The sequence below is a fragment of the Nyctereutes procyonoides genome, unplaced genomic scaffold (assembly GCF_905146905.1).
Source record: "Nyctereutes procyonoides isolate TBG_1078 unplaced genomic scaffold, NYPRO_anot_genome, whole genome shotgun sequence".
Lineage (NCBI taxonomy): Eukaryota > Metazoa > Chordata > Mammalia > Carnivora > Canidae > Nyctereutes > Nyctereutes procyonoides.
In genome coordinates this window covers 14913783-14928979 of record NW_026575155.1, presented here as the reverse complement: position 1 = coordinate 14928979, position 15197 = coordinate 14913783, and the positions used below count along the sequence as shown (strand labels likewise).

General features: G+C 58.3%; 1 protein-coding gene across 1 annotated transcript in view; it reads right to left on the bottom strand.

Moving 5' to 3' along the window:
- UMODL1 (uromodulin like 1) overlaps positions 1 to 13080 on the bottom strand; it is a 62344-nt gene extending 49264 nt beyond the window's left edge. Inside the window, exons 1-4 of the mRNA XM_055313670.1 lie at positions 13005 to 13080; positions 8718 to 8960; positions 2749 to 2910; positions 1575 to 1696 (exon numbers count right to left, since the gene is read on the bottom strand). Of these exons, the coding sequence (XP_055169645.1) occupies positions 1575 to 1696; positions 2749 to 2910; positions 8718 to 8960; positions 13005 to 13080 (603 nt within the window). The remainder of the gene's footprint in view (positions 1 to 1574; positions 1697 to 2748; positions 2911 to 8717; positions 8961 to 13004) is intronic.
- Positions 13081 to 15197: the final 2117 nt, after the last annotated feature.

The following is a 15197-nucleotide window of genomic DNA, read 5'->3' as shown; positions in this document are numbered from 1 at the left end:
CATTGTCAGCACGGCTGTAAGCTCGCGACGTGAACTGCCGAGCCCTCAAAGCCCTGTCCCAGGTGAGACGAGGATTACTCCTATTTACCGGAGGTAACTGAGGCACAGAGAGGTGACTCGCCCAGGGTCACACGGGGATGAGTGGCAGTGTCGGGATTTGCCAAGCAGCCTGGCTTCCCCTGGCCAACTGGGCTGCCCCAGCCCCTCAAGAAGCCACAAAGAGACAAAAATCACTTGCAGTTGGGACAGTTAAGGAGGCTTCCTGGTGGAGGTGACGCCTTGGAATAGCTGTCTAGGTGGGCAGCCCAGAGCAAGGTGAGTGGGAGTGCCATCCGTCCTGGGGCTGCCCCTGCCGGCTGGTCCAAACACCAGCAAGGGACCCCATTCGGTGACCGACACCGTGATCCCCAGCTACAGATGGGGAGTGTCGATGGGCCCTAAAGGTCAGGTGGGACCGGCCACGTCATGGGCCTGGCTCGATGCAGAAGGGAGACGTGGGGCCCCTTGTTCAAAAATTATTGCACATTTCAAGAGGCAGCAACTGAGCATTAAGCCGAGGGTGAGGCCCTTGTATCCATAGGGCGGCTGCACGGGTCGCTCGCCCAGGAAGTGACCCTGACCTGGGACTGTCACCCTGGGAAAGCCGCCCTGCGGTGACCAGGAGCCGTGCCCGGGCCACCCCAAGGCTCCCAGGACGGTGGCGCCAGCAGCTGCGGGCGAGGGTTCCCGGTGAGGAGGCTCCGCAAGTGGCAGCAAGGACGAGCTGTGCCCCCCACGGGGGCCTCTTCACCAGGACCCGGGTCACCCCTCAGGGGACGCGCAGCCACATCTAGACACATTTTTGGTTATCACAGTGGGACGTGTTCCTGGCTTCATGTGCGTGGAAAGCAGGACCCTGGGGGAACCCTGTGATGACAGGCCGAGGACCCTCATGGACGCGTCCCCGCCCAGCGCTTACCAGGATGCCTGCAGAATTCCACCGAGCGGGAGCGAGGACCTCAGCGACCTTGAGTGAGGTTAGTGAGGGCACAGCTCTGGAGCTGAGGCGTCTACACTGGGGCACGCTTTGATTTAAGCTAAAAGATCGAGGGTTCCGTGCTCTAAGCGGTGAGGGGGTAGCTGACATCGCCTCTGCCTCAGAACAAGCTGCATACTGCCGGGTGTGCATTTTATTGCACATAAATCACACCTCTTTAGAGCTGTCTTTTTTTTTTAATTAAGAATTCACATTTGGGGGACACCAGTGGCTTGGTGGTTGAGTGTCTGACTGGCTCAGGCTGTGACCCCGGGGTCCTGGGATCGAGTCCCACATCGGGCTCCCTGCATGGAGCCTGCTTCTCCCTCTGCCTGTGTCTCTGCCTCTCTCTGCATCTCTCATGAATAAATAAAAATCATTAAAAAAAAAAAAAAGAATTCACATTTGGTTCAGAGTCAGGCATTTTGGGGTCACTTGTGGAACTTCCCCCACCCTGGATCCCCACCCAGGGTCTGCACCTATACCAGCCCTGGGGGACCTGCCCTGGAAAGGAGGCCGGACCAGGCTCCCCGCATCCGCCACCCCCTGCCTCACCTACCATGGAGTGCAGAAGCCGCATGTGATCCAGGAGTCGGGGGTCCACTTCCTTAAGCAACTTGAAGTCCATTTTCACCAGGACAGTCACATTGTACCAGAAGGTCACCGGGTTCCTCTCTGGAGCTGCACGAGGGCACATCCTGATGAGCTACAGGCCCAGGACAGGCTGGGGCCCACGGAGGCCCACATAAATCTGCCACCAGGGACAGCATGGGACACCCCTCATTTCTCTTACACCCCAAAGTATATAACCCTACATACACTGTACAGCATATTACCGTGTATACCATCCCTAGATAATACTGGATACGTTATAAATAACTTAGACGATAATGTATATAGTGTAGGAGTATAATTGATTCACATTATACGTAATGTGATATTTTACACCGTGTATCCTGTTACTTCATCCTGTATTAATACGATATATACTCTACGGATGCTGTAACGTTGTGACATAGATCCCATATGATATATACACATTATTTATCATATATTTCCCTAGTTCTGAACCTTGACCGACCCGTTCTCCTGGGGGCAGCCCACGGTCAAGAGCAGAACTTTTCAGGGGCACCTGGGTGGCTCAGTGGTTGAGCATCTGCTTTTGGCCCAGGGCGTGACCCTGGGGTCCCGGGACGGAGTCCCACATCAATCAGGCTCCCTGCATGGAGCCTGCTTCTCCCTCTGCCTGGGTCTCTGCCTCTCTCTCTGTCTCTCATGAATAAATAAATAAAATCTTTAAAAAAAAAAAAAAGAGCAGAACTTTTCAGACCTATCAGGTATGTCGTGAGGGCCAGGCCACAGACCTGCCAAACCCGTGCCCTGAGAATGACCTTGGTCCCTGTGGTCCTGCAGGGCCACCAGTCACCAACTTCACATCTCCCTGCTGTGACGCAGCTCGGCTTCCAACCAGCACCAGCCAGAGCCCCTGGGCTTCCCCGGGCACACTTGGGAGGTTGGAGTCCCTGCTCTTCCAAGACTCTCTTCCTTCCTCAGGGCACCTGGGAGCTCTCCGCCCCCCTGAGATTTCAGGGGCCAGATTCGGACAAAGACATTGCCCAGGAGTGGAACGTGCCCATGCACACGGCTGCAGGCTCTCTGTGAGTCGGAGCTGCTGCTGCTTCTGGAAACCCACTCCGCCCCAACCTTCACTCAGACCGGGGCTTCAACCCTACCTCGGGGAGCAGGAGCCACGCAGTGGTGGCCCCGGGATGAGGGGCAGCACTTCCAAAGCCCGGGGCAGTCGATGTCCAGCATGCATGGTGACACAGGTGCTTCTGACCCCACCTCCGGGCAGACTCCAGGTCTCGAGGCAAACTCCCTGGACCGATTCAGGGCTGGGGGGAAAGAGATCAACAGTCAGAGATGCCGGCCACAAGCACTGCTTCGGGCACTCCCGACACTGGATGCCACCTGTGGTTCCTGGAGACACGCAGCATGACCTGCCCAAGGGCCGTGTCCGGGCTGGACATCGCCTCACCACGTCCTACAGAGCAACCATCCAGAGCCATTTGCTCTGACTTTAATATAGTCTGACCATCTTTCCTGGGAGGAGACAGTGTGAGCTGGGGGGCTGGGTGTCCCCTTCTTTCTAGGCCAGGTGCAGGGGCTCCACCCCCCAGAGACCCCCTTGCTGCTCCGTGTCTCACTCATTCATTCACTCACTCATTCAATATTTACAGAGAACCTACTGTGCATCAGGCAAGTGCCAGGCGCCCAGGATTCAGCAGCAGGCCAGAGGCAAAGTCCCTGCCTTCAGGACACTTAGATTCCAGGGGGCAGAGCCAGTATGCACATAGACCTACAGAACTACCCCAGGAGTGGGAGAGACATGGGGGGCTTTTGAAGAAAACGGCTTTTTGGAGACTGAGATGCAGCAAAGCTACCAGAAGAATACGTGCCCTCAGGGGGACCTGGCCAGGAGTCTCGGTGCTGGCGCTTAGGGTGATGGAAAGCTCGAAAGCAGGGAGAACTTGACCCTGGGGAGGCCAGGATGCTGCCCTCAAGGCAGGGGCGCTCTGCTGGGGGTGCTCCTGCAGCAGGACCTGTGGCAGCCTGAGCGGTTACACGCCCAGAGGTGCAGCTGGGCTCAGGGCAGCCGGGGACAAAGGGAGCCCCGCAGCTGAGAGCTCGAGGCAACTGGGGGCAGCAGGGAGGGGCCCAAGGAAGGTGAGGCCCCAGTGCAGGTGTCCGAGGAAGGGCCTGTGTCATCCGCAGCCTTCCTGTCACCCACCCCGGAGACGAGCACTCCAGCTACCTTGGGTGTCAGGCAAGCCCGGGCACAGCTCTGTCTAGATTCATCTAAAGCCCCCCCCCCCCCAGGACCTCTGGAAGTGCAGTTCCGGGCCCTCCAGACTCCAGGGAATGCAGAAGAGGCCAGCAGGTGACCACCCTCTGCAAACGTCCCTCGAGAGTGGGGAGGGAGATGCGTGGGGTCCCATGTGGAAGGGAAGTGGAGGGGCTGCAGTCCTGGGGACAGTCTGGGTCCCCCCACGGTCTCCACAGAATGCTCCACAGACAGAAAGAAGGGGGGGAGGTCCTTGTGCGGGAGCACATCACCCAGGGTAGCTGTGCCAGCCAAGGAGGGGAAGAGAAAGCCGGAAGTGCCCCGAGGGGGAGAGTCTGCATCGCTCTTCTGGGGGAGCCAGGCCACCAACCGCTCGCTGCCTGACCCACACTGCTGAGCGAGGGCTTGAAAGTCCCCCTGGGTACCGCTGTCCTTTCCACGCTGTCTGTGGCTCCCCCGCCACGTCCCAGACATGCAGGTGCCCATTCTGGAGTCTGAGGTCCCAGCGACGTTGCCACGCTGGGCCTGGCTCTGGGGACATGGAGCATGGGCCTGTGGTGTAGCCCGAGACCGTCGCTGGGGTGCAGACACCAGCATCCCTGCAGGGCCACCGCTCAACGACCTCTGGCTCGTTTCCTTCCCTCCCATCCTAAAAATCAAGGGTCCCGAGGCTAAGGAGACATGAGACCAGATGTCACCTGGGCTCCCGGGACAGAACAAAATGACACTTGGGGGGAAAAAATGACACTTGGGGGGAAAAAATAGTGAACTCTAAATGAAGCATAAAGTCGGTTCCTCCGTGGGGACCAAGGCGCCAGGGTAACCGAAGGCGCTCCCCTCGGGGGAGCCGGGGAGGGAGAATGGGAACCACCTCTCTACAAATCTACAGCCAGGCCAAACCGAGAGGTGCACTTAGATGCGAAGAAAAACCAGGCCATGGAGAAAAAGTGGCTCCTCGAGAAACAATTGCTCAATCGCAACAGGTCACGTCTCAAGGTCACGTTCACCTGAGTGCGGCTGCTGCCCGCGCTCCCCCTCCGTCCTCCTCACCCCGCTACTTACTCTCCGAGGGCCCAGGGGAGCAGTCAACAGTTCCAACCGGGTGGAAAGTCAAAAAGCCGCTGCTCCTTCCATGAACTCGGCACCAACAGTGCAACAGGCCTGCCCAGTGCCTGGCAACCCACGATTGGTCACAGGCCAACCAGACAGCAGGGAGGTTTCCATCGCGACCGTGGCACCGAAGTGTCCCCGGGGCTGGGAATCTGACGGGGCCCTGGAATAATCGTTTCCACCCTGCCTCCTTCCCCCCATAGGGGTCCTGGTCATCTGTAGGAGGGGAGGGGAGGGGAGGGGGGGAGCCTCCCGGCCCCAAGGGGTCTCGTGCTTGCCCAGAATGATGAGCCCGCAGAAACCAGGGGTGTCACCCCTGCAGGTGGGCATCAGCCAAGACTCTCCCCACCCAGAGAATCCATCGCCAGTGAATCATCCAACCATGCACAGCCGTGTTTGTGCCACCTGAGACATTGGGAGCAACTAGATGCACTGCGGGGGTGGGGGGGCTTGCTTCATAAATGCCACTACCTCCATGCCCACGACACGGCGCCATGTGGCCGCTAAGTCATATCTATTGACGGGAAGGATGTTCCAGGGGAATTGCTAAGTGGTAAGAGGATGGTACAAAGAATCCCAACCGGGGCGACCGGGCTTTTCTAGAAAAAAGCCTTTTCTAGGCTTTCTAGCCTGCCATGAGCAGGGGCCACGGGAAAATATGGACCGCGGGTATACGCGGGCAGTGGGCGACCGGCTAATTTCTCTTCGTTCTCTTCTAGGTTTCCAGCTGTTCGGCAAGGCTCGCGCGTTCACTTCTGTGATTATGTTGACGATACATTTAAATAAAGTCGTGGGTGACTTATCATTGTTTCCCCCACGCTGGACTTGAAAAAAAAAATAAATGGAAAAAGTCATCTAGAGCGCAGAGGACATCACATGGGTACCCATAACTGCCTTCCCTTTTTCAGAAGGCCCGTTGCTGAGTGGGCGGGGACAGAAGCCAGCCCGTCTGAGGGGTTCGCGGTGGCCCCGGCCCAGAAAACCCGTCGCCGAGATGCAGGTCACCCCACACTCGGAGGGAAGGGTACCTGCTGCCCTCCTGCCCGCCCCCCACATTCCTAGGCTTGTCCCCGCCGCTACTGCAGGGTCCCAGCCCTGCCTCGTTCTGCGCAAATCGACCCGCGGGTGTCGCGGGGCACCCCCGAGACTTCCCACTTCCCTTCCAGCCTGTCACCAGGCACCTCTGAAAGGGCTCTGATCAGACGCTCGAGCTCTGATCAAAGGAGGCGAGCAAGCATGAAGAGGGCGGTGCTGCCACCTGCTCGGCCCGGTGGCAGCTGCGTGTCACCCCAGCCCTGGCATCGGGCAGGGGCCCTCCTGGGGAAGAGGCCCGGGCTCTGTGCCCCTGCCGCTGCACCGCTGCTCCTCCCCCCCGCCCCCGCCCCTTCCTCAGATGCCACAAACTGAATCCGGCCGGGGGTGGCAGAGACGCGGCCCAAGTCAGTGCCACATTGGTCGAGGCACCTGACACCCCTGCCCCCCACTCCGCGCTGCCGTCTGTGACCCCATCTGCATTAGGGCGATGCTCCGGGCCGGCCGGCGGCGACCAGGCACCTGCCCGGCTGGCCTGTCATAAAGGACGTGGGCAATGAAGACCCACTGCCTCCTCTTCTCCTTCCTGCCGGGCTCCCACACAGCTGCTAGAACGACCCCCCAAGACCCAGGGGGGACCCCTGCCCCGCTCAGCCGCCTCGGAGGGGCCTCTGATGAGAGCTCCAGGGGACTCCTCCCTTTCTCGCTCCCGGTGTGTCCCCCTTCCACAGCCTCACCATTCCCTGCAGGTCCCCCAGAAAGCCCTGCCCATGGGACTCTCGGATCTAGAACATTCTGGGCCTCCCCACACCTGCTGAGTCCCTAATTAAAGGTGCCAACGCTTCAGAGGTGGGGCTGAGGTCCCACAGGAGGCACTTCCTGGGAGCTGGCTTGTGGAGGGCAAGAAAGATGAGGAGCGGGTGACAAGGAGGGGACGTCAGCCCTCCGTCTCCCGGGAGAATTAGCTTGTTGAGCCCGCAGGGCAGCCGCCCGACAGAAAAGCACCAGTCAGCACCGGTGGGGCGGGTGGGGCTGGTGGGGCTCAGACCCTGGGGGGGCGCTCCTCGGACGCTCTGGTCCTCCCTGGTCAAGTGATGTCACAGGAGCAGCAAGCAGGTAGGAAGAGAGGATGGATGCGACAGGGTGGCGCCCACCTCTGCCACCAAATCCTGAACCCCCAGACCAAGATGCTACGGCCTGAGGCCTCCCTGACACGGGGACCCCCACACTCCCCAGGAAGAGATGTGCTGCTGCTGCCAGGCAGGGCTTCCTGTGCACATGTGGCCCTTAGAGACGGGGGGACCAGTGTCAGCACAGGAAGGGGCTCCCCAGACCCAGCCCCTAGCACAGCCCCACCCTGCAAGAGCCCCCAAGGGCACCAGTGGGGACCCCCCCCACCCCGAGCTGAGACCAGGCCCTGAGGTCAGCCAGAGCTACCTGGTTTTTATCGGTGGCGGCGATGGCCTTGGCTATAGTGGTGTCGTTTCACCCGTCATCTCCATGTGTGGCCGTCCCAACGGGGTCAATGGGAAGGGTCAGCCATCCCTGTCCCCTGTGAGGTGGCTTTGGGGCCCTGAGAAGGACACGCTCAGGATGACTCTGTGTGCCAAGCCCACATGGCCTTTCTGCAGAGTCTGCACCAAACTCTGGGAGGGGTGGGCGCCAACCCCCCAGGTGTGCAGCATCCTGGCCTTGGGCCCCGGGGATGCCTCCCCCCAGACCCCCAGATTGCTGCTCTGTGCACTCTGGAGATAGCACCCTCCTGTCTAGGGGCGGCCCCTGGAAACTCAGGGGAGCCACACCCTCCCCACTTCCCCTGCACGGCAGGGTGGGGTCAGGGACACCTTCTGACAGCTCCGAAACTCATTTTAGATCTGGAGTTGACTCAACTTTAACCACCACCGCCCCACCCACACGCACACACATGCATCCTTTCCCCTAGAAGAGGTCTTCTGGAAAGTTCTCTCTAGGTCAAGAGGCTGAGCCCTGAATGTCCCAAAGCCCAGCCCCCCTGGCCTCTCACGCTTCCCCGGGCACAGCCACCCTGGCCGCCCGGGGAACTGCCTCAAGCATCCTCCAAACAGCCCCGAGGAAGGAAGGGGACCTGGGGGCCCCTGGGCAGTTAGGGGGTGCCGAGAGGAGGATTTCCCTTCCTTTCACACAGTGGGGGCTCAGATTAGGATTTCGGGTGAAGGAAACACTCATTCCACTACAGCTTTAAAAGGAAACGGTCGGCTGCCAATATAGGAGAGGTTGCAATGCTGGTTCTCAACCTCAGCTACACGTTCAAATCACTCAAGAGTTTAAAAAAAAAAAAAAAGTCCCAATGCCCCAGCTGTGCCCCAGACCAATTCTATCACCTTCTCTGAGGATGGGATCCAGGCATTAGCATTTTTAAAGCTGCCCAGGGACCTTGAGGATGCAGGCAGGCCTGAGAGCGGCTGCTCGAGAGTGGAAGTTCTCAAAGGGGGGCCCCCAGAGCATCAGCACCAGGGGGGAACTTGTACTCCCCCCGGACCCGCTGGTTCCGAGACCTGGGGGTAGGCCGGTGGCCTGTGCTTGGACAGGCCCTCCTGGCCTTCCTCGTGCACGCTCTAGCCTGTTGCAGGAGGGCTAAGGGGTGCGAACAGGGCCTGTGCTGAGTCCCTTCAGGGGTCCTGGGGAGAGGGCAGGGGAGGGGCCCCCCCACCTACCCGCCGGCCGCCCCGGACTCACGCAGGACGCAGTAGAGGCCCAGCTGCTCGTAACCCGCACAGCAGTCGGTCACGTTCCTGGACACGGGGACCTCCACGGCCAGGTACTGGGTTCTGTACACGGTCTTGGGGCATCGCCTCCACGGGATCCACCCGCCGCAGGGAGCGTGGGTCACGTGCGACGTCTGGACAGCCTCCACCTTCTGGACGGTTTGGGTCACGCTGTAGTTGCACAGTTGGAAGCTCAGCAAGGAAAGGCCTTTTTCTACGGGGTGGTTGGGGGTGTGGGGAGGAGAGATGGAGGAAACAACCAAGGAGAAAAAGCCGAAATCAAATGGATAGAAGGGGTTCTGGACCAGTCCTCCACTTCTGCAAGAGCAGGGGAGACAAGACCTCCTGCCCCTGCACCCCCTGCACCCCCTGCACCCCGGGAGTCTTCCCACCAGCCCACAGAGAAGTCAGGTGATTGCGTGAACTCAGGCAAGTCAGGTGTAAATGGGGACCCTGCACGCTCAAAAGTGCTCTCTGCAGACACAAACAGTAGGGACTAGACATCTGGGGCTCAGGTCCCCATTCCCTGACCTGTGTCCCCCAATTCTGCAGGCTGGAGAATCCTGTGCTTGCCTCTGAATCTCCACGAGCCTCGAGGGCCTCACATGTGAAACGAGTACGCCACCGTCCCCTCAATAAGGGCTGCTGCGTGCCAGGCTCAGATGGCAAGGGCGGCCTTTTTCGGAATGAGGTTCAACATAAATAAGCAGCGGCCCAAGCACACAGGAGACGTTCCCAGGTGGTGAAGCTCAGCGTGTGACACCCACCTGCCCGCTCCGTCTCTGCGTCTCTCACCTGGAGCCCGGTTGCTGTGCACAGACGCCCACGGCCCCTGTCCCTTCGTTATACGATCACTGGGTTCTCAGGACCCCCGGGCACCCCCTCCCTTCACCAGCCTGGGTCCTGGGGCGTCCCATCTGCCCGTGGAGCCTCTGTTGCCTCGTGTAGCAGGGACTGCTATGGGCCGAATCGTGTCCCCACCCACCCCTCCAAAATCCATGTGCTCAAGTCCTGGGAAGGGGTGTCTGCAGACCTAATTGGTTAAGATGGGGCTACGCCGCACTGGGTGGCTCCAATCCATCATGACAGGTGTCCTTACAAAAGGGGGAATCTGGACACAGAGACAGACATGCACACACGTGGAGGAGGTCACGGGAAGACGCAGGCGGACATTGGAGAGATACGTCTACTAGCCAAGGAGCGCCGAGCCTGTCTGCAGACCCCCAGACGCCAGGGCAGAGGATGGAGCAGATGCCCCGTCACAGAGTGGGGGGAGCCAGCCCTGCTCACACCCTGACCTCCGGCTCCTGGTCCCAGAGCTGGGAGGAAAATCTCCAGGGCTTGGAGCCTCGTCAAGGCAGCCCCAGGGAGCCAAGACTCCGCACCGGCCTTGGGCCCCGCACTGTGGGCTCTCGGGGCAGGATGAAGGGGCGGCCTGACTGCCCTTTACGCTCTCAGATGCCTGACCTGTGAGCCGAGGCTTTAGGAAACTGTCCCGAGCGTGTACCCCTCGGGGACAGGAGCTTTGTGTTGGCAGCAGAAATCGTCGGCATCGCCAGCACCAGGACGGCGCCCCCAGACTCCCTCCCTGGGCTTCACGGCATCCCACGAGGGTGCAGAAAGCGAGACTCTGGGGGCTGATGACCCCCAGGGAGAAGCGGAGCCGAGCCAGCCCTCCAGCCCAGGTTGAGGAGGGGGCCCGCAGCCTTGCTCTGGGCAGAACCCGGGGCCGAACCCCAGCACCAGAGCAAGCCCAGCCCAGAGCTACACCCACGGTGCTGACTGGGAGGCAGCCACGCAGCAGCCTGCTGCCCCCTCTCCCCAAAGGGGAGCTGGGGCGAGGAGTGGGGAGGCCCTTGTGCTTGGGGTGGGGCAGCAGAAACCAGCTTCCCAGCCCAGGGAAACGGCCTGGAGCTTGGATATCCCTTGGGTGAGGGACAGGAGACGTGACGTGTGACAGCGTCCAACAGCCTTGTCCAAGCCAAGGCTTCCCGCACTGAGAATTTGGCAAGGTGGCTCCAGAGTTTGTTTTGCATCGTATCCTAAGAGGAGATGCTAACCACTAGCGAAGGTACATTTCCCAGGCTCCAGAGAGCCGCTGTCTCCAACCGATCATGACGAGGTCCCAGCGGAGCATCAGCAGAGCCCTCTTGCATCAAAAGTGCGTGCACGCTACACACACACACACACACACACACACACACACACACACACACACTCTTCCTCTGAAACTCTGGGATGTTTGTCTCATTTTGATTTTTGCGTTCCTCCAGAAGCCACCGGGTCCTCTCCACGCCTGGCTTCTTAGCAGAGCCCAGAGGAGAAACCTTACAGCAGAACCTCCCATCCTGCAAATCCTTCCAAGACCCATCAGCGCGGGAGCCGGGGCTCCTGGGTTCTGGTCTCAGACACGGGAGAGAAAGCCCTGCAGTGAGCGTGGTCCTGGGGTCAGAAGATCCTCATTCACACCAGCTTCCCCTAATCCCAGCTCTGTGACTCTGAGCATGTTTCATGCCCTCCTGGTGACCCCATTTTGTCATCTGTCTTTCTTTTTTCTAAGATTGTATTTATTTATTCATGAGGGACACAGAGAGAGAGAGAGGCAGAGACACAGGCAGAGGGAAAAGCAGGCTCCATGCAGGGAGCCCAATGTGGGACTCGATCCCGGGACTCTAGGATCACGCTCTGGGCTGAAGATTGTGCTAAACCACTGAGCCACCCAGGGATCCCCTTTTCTTTCTTTTTTTTTTTTTTTTAAGATTTTATTTATTCATGAGAGACACAGAGAGAGAGAGAGTTGTCATCTGTCAAATACTAACTATGCCCTGGAATTAAGGAAATGAAGCTCTGCCTGCAAAAGCAACACCTGGTCCACGAGGCCAAGGAGCTGTGTAACCCTGACACAACCCCGACCCTCTGCCCCCGAGTCCCCACGGCACGGCGAGGGGTTCCTGACAGCTCCAGCTTCTCGATGCTCCCGTCCTCTCTGCCACTGAGCTCTGGGGTTCACACGTTACCCATCTTGCAGGGAAAATCGAGCAAAAGAAATCACGAACCAAAATTTGGCAGCGGGTGAAAAAACTTTAAACCAGTGCCAAAACGAATATTACTGAGCCATTAGAAACGACAAATACCCACCATTTGCTTCAACGTGGATGGAACTGGAGGGTATTATGCTGAGTGAAGTAAGTCAATCGGAGAAGGACAAACAGTGTATGTTCTCATTCATTTGGGGAATATGAATAATAGTGAAAGGGAATAGAAGGGAAGGGAGAAGAAATGTGTGGGAGATATCAGAAAGGGAGACAGAACATAAAGACTCCTAACTCTGGGAAACGAACTAGGGGTGGTGGAAGGGGAGGAGGGCGGGGGGTGGGGGTGAATGGGTGACGGGCACTGAAGGAGACACTTGACGGGATGAGCACTGGGTGTTATTCTGTATGTTGGTAAATCGAACAAAAATAAAAATTAATTTATTTTAAAAAATTAAATTAAATTAAAAAAAAAAAAAAACAGTGCCAAAACGAAGTCGAGCGTAGAAACGGAGTGGATGTGTTTGAATTCTCAACTGAGTAAGACAGAGTTCAGAGGGAAATGATTGTTTGTGAAAGTTTGCAACCTCCATTCTCCGCAACCCGGGGCTTCGGAAACCAGACATGCTCTCTGCAGGAACAGGTGCCCGGCAAAGGCTCTGGGCAGGCGCCCTCACTGGGTCCCTCACTGCCCTGCCGGCCACTTTTCACCTTCATTTACCGAGGAGGATGCTGGGGCTGGTGGACCCCAAGGGGGGGAGGGTAGCTGGCCGTGAGAGCCCACTTCACCATCCCCAGCCTGCCTGGCAGGGGAAGCAGGTTCGAGCCAGGGGCCCTGGCAAGGATCATCAGGGTGGAAATTCGGGCTGCTGCCGGCCGTGTGGCCAGAGGGGGGCCTCCCTGACCGCTCTGGGTCCCCCTCCAAGGCTCTGAGACTCGGAGCAGTCTGCAGGGCCTGCGGGCCTGCCGCACCCACACCACGGGCAGAAATTCAGAGTTGCAGGCCCCTCCGCCTCAGAACCTGCACGCGAACTCCCCCGGCCCCCAGCTGACCCAGAGGCGCACACACACCACCTCTTTGGTGGCTGCCAGAAGGTCTGGCAAGACGGAACAGATGTCGCCTCTCAAAGCAGACGCTCCTTTGCAGGCCCACCGTCCTCCGGAGACCTGCTCCCCGGGAGATCCCTGCTCCTCCAGCATCACCCACGTGAGCCCCGAGCCCTCACCTGTGAAGCCGCTGGCCTGGCTCGGGCCCGCCACGCTGACCAGAGCCAGCAGCGCCAGCCTCAGCGTCCTGAGCATGGTCAGCGGAGGCGGCGAGGCTCTGGGCCTCTCCTGAGCAGCTGCACCGAGGGGCCTGGGCCGCCGAGCCTGAAGAAAGGTCCCTTCTGTTCCCAGTGCCACCGCCGGCGGTGGCGATGGCTTCAGCGAGCGCGCTCCGAGGGACCAAGTCCCTTATGCCAGCTCGTTAACACCTGCCACCACCACGGCCGCGTCCCTCGGGGAACCCGCGTGGCCCAGCCCATTCTCGCTCCAGACAGATGGCATCTTTCAGGAAAGGTGAGTACCCGACCACCAGGCGGCATCGCTAGGTCCCATCTCGCTGTTACGCAGAAAACCCATTTCAGGCCCAAATCTGACTCCCTCCATCAGCGCAAAGTATTCTCTTACCTTATCGGCGCGAAAACAGCACCACATCAAAGTGGTACATCGGGTTCAGAAAAGCGTCCTTCACACAGTCGGACAATGCAGATCAAAGCCATTAAAATGTTCGCAGCCCTCGGCCCCGCGACCTTTTCCTCGGGGGCTGGGGGCGGGGAGGGTGGCGTGAGGGCCGCGTGGAGCTACTGCCCCAGAGATGCCCGCTCCTCGTCAGCGCCTACGATGGCAAGGCGTCGAAGGGAGCCACCGCGGGAGAATGGGAGCGTAAATCAGCACAGAGCACCCAGATGCAACATCACGCAGACGCTGCTGCTCGCCGTGCAGACAGGGGAACGAAATAAAGCCAAAACAGTCCATTGAACATTGAACTCCAATAAAAAAATATATATATATGTAGAAAATATATATATTCATATATATAAATATACATAAAAACGTAGAAAATATATATATAAAACATACAAAAATAAATTTATATATATATATATATATAAAAACAAAAAACACAACAACCAAAAAAAAAAAAATCTCTTGGGAAGACCCATCTCCGTGCGCACTTCTGCAAACACGGGCACAATCCAGAGAGAGCCCCAGAGCTTCAAGAGGAATGGTGTGGGTGATGGGACGACAGCTGGGGCATGTGGTCCCCCCCGTGGCTGTCCCGGGTGGCGTGGATTTGGACATTTTGCAGCAGATGCTTTCTAGCCGGCGCTGCCGTCCGGCTCCTCTGCTGGAACCGAAAGCTGGAAGCGCATTTTTAACGCCAGAGCTCCCTGGTCCTACCGAGGAAACGTTCAGACGAGGTAACGAAGATCCATGTTGGCTGTGGGGCTCACGGGGGCTATTCGCTCGCGCCCCAACCCCAGAAGGGCTCCTCCACAAGGGACCTTCAGCCTCGCCGCGCACCGACGTTGCTACGTCGTTTATCCTCAGCAGATGAACCTGTGGGACGATTAGCGGCTGCACCTGCGGGCAGATGCCAGGGCACGAGGCATAAACAAAGGAGTGGAAACAATCCCGCCGCCGCCGAGGGGCTCGGGGCCAGGGTCCCGGAGGGCAGCACCCCTGGGGGAAAGCCAGTAGCGCAGGATGGACTGGGGAGCTGTGCTGAGGTTTAAAAAAAAAAAAGGTTCAATAAGAAAATACATTTTAAAGCTGTAACAGTCTTCAACAAAGGAGACTTTAATGGGCACTAACAATAAATAGAAAAAGTATTGTAATTTAGGGAAGTCTGGACATTTAAAGATGTGAGGTGAGGGGTGCCTGGCGGGGCTCAGCGGTGGAGCATCTGCCTTCGGCTCAGGATGTGACCCCGAGGTCCTGGGATCGAGTCCCGCATCAGGGCCCCGCGGGGAGCCTGCTTCTCCCTCTGCCTGTGTCTCCACCTCTGTGTGTGTGTGTGTGTGTGTGTGTGTGTGTGTGTCTCAGAATAAATAAATAAAATCTTTTTTAAAAATTAAAAATAATTTTTTTTAAAATGTGAGTTGAATCTGAATTGCAACATTCTATTCTATTCTGTCTTGGAACCTTTGCTCCTACAAGGTACGAGTGCTTCTATAAAGCATGAAGGTGCAGCCGAGGATAATACCACCCTCGGTTGAAGCTGGTCCGCGCGCTTTCTCTCCTCTTTAGAGCCACTGGAGGAAGCCGATCCCTTATCCCCATTGCACAGATAAAGATGCTGAGGGTCAGAGAGGCCGCGTAGCCGGTGACCTGGGAGATTCGATCCTGAAGCCCAGATTCTTTGCGCTCCCCTG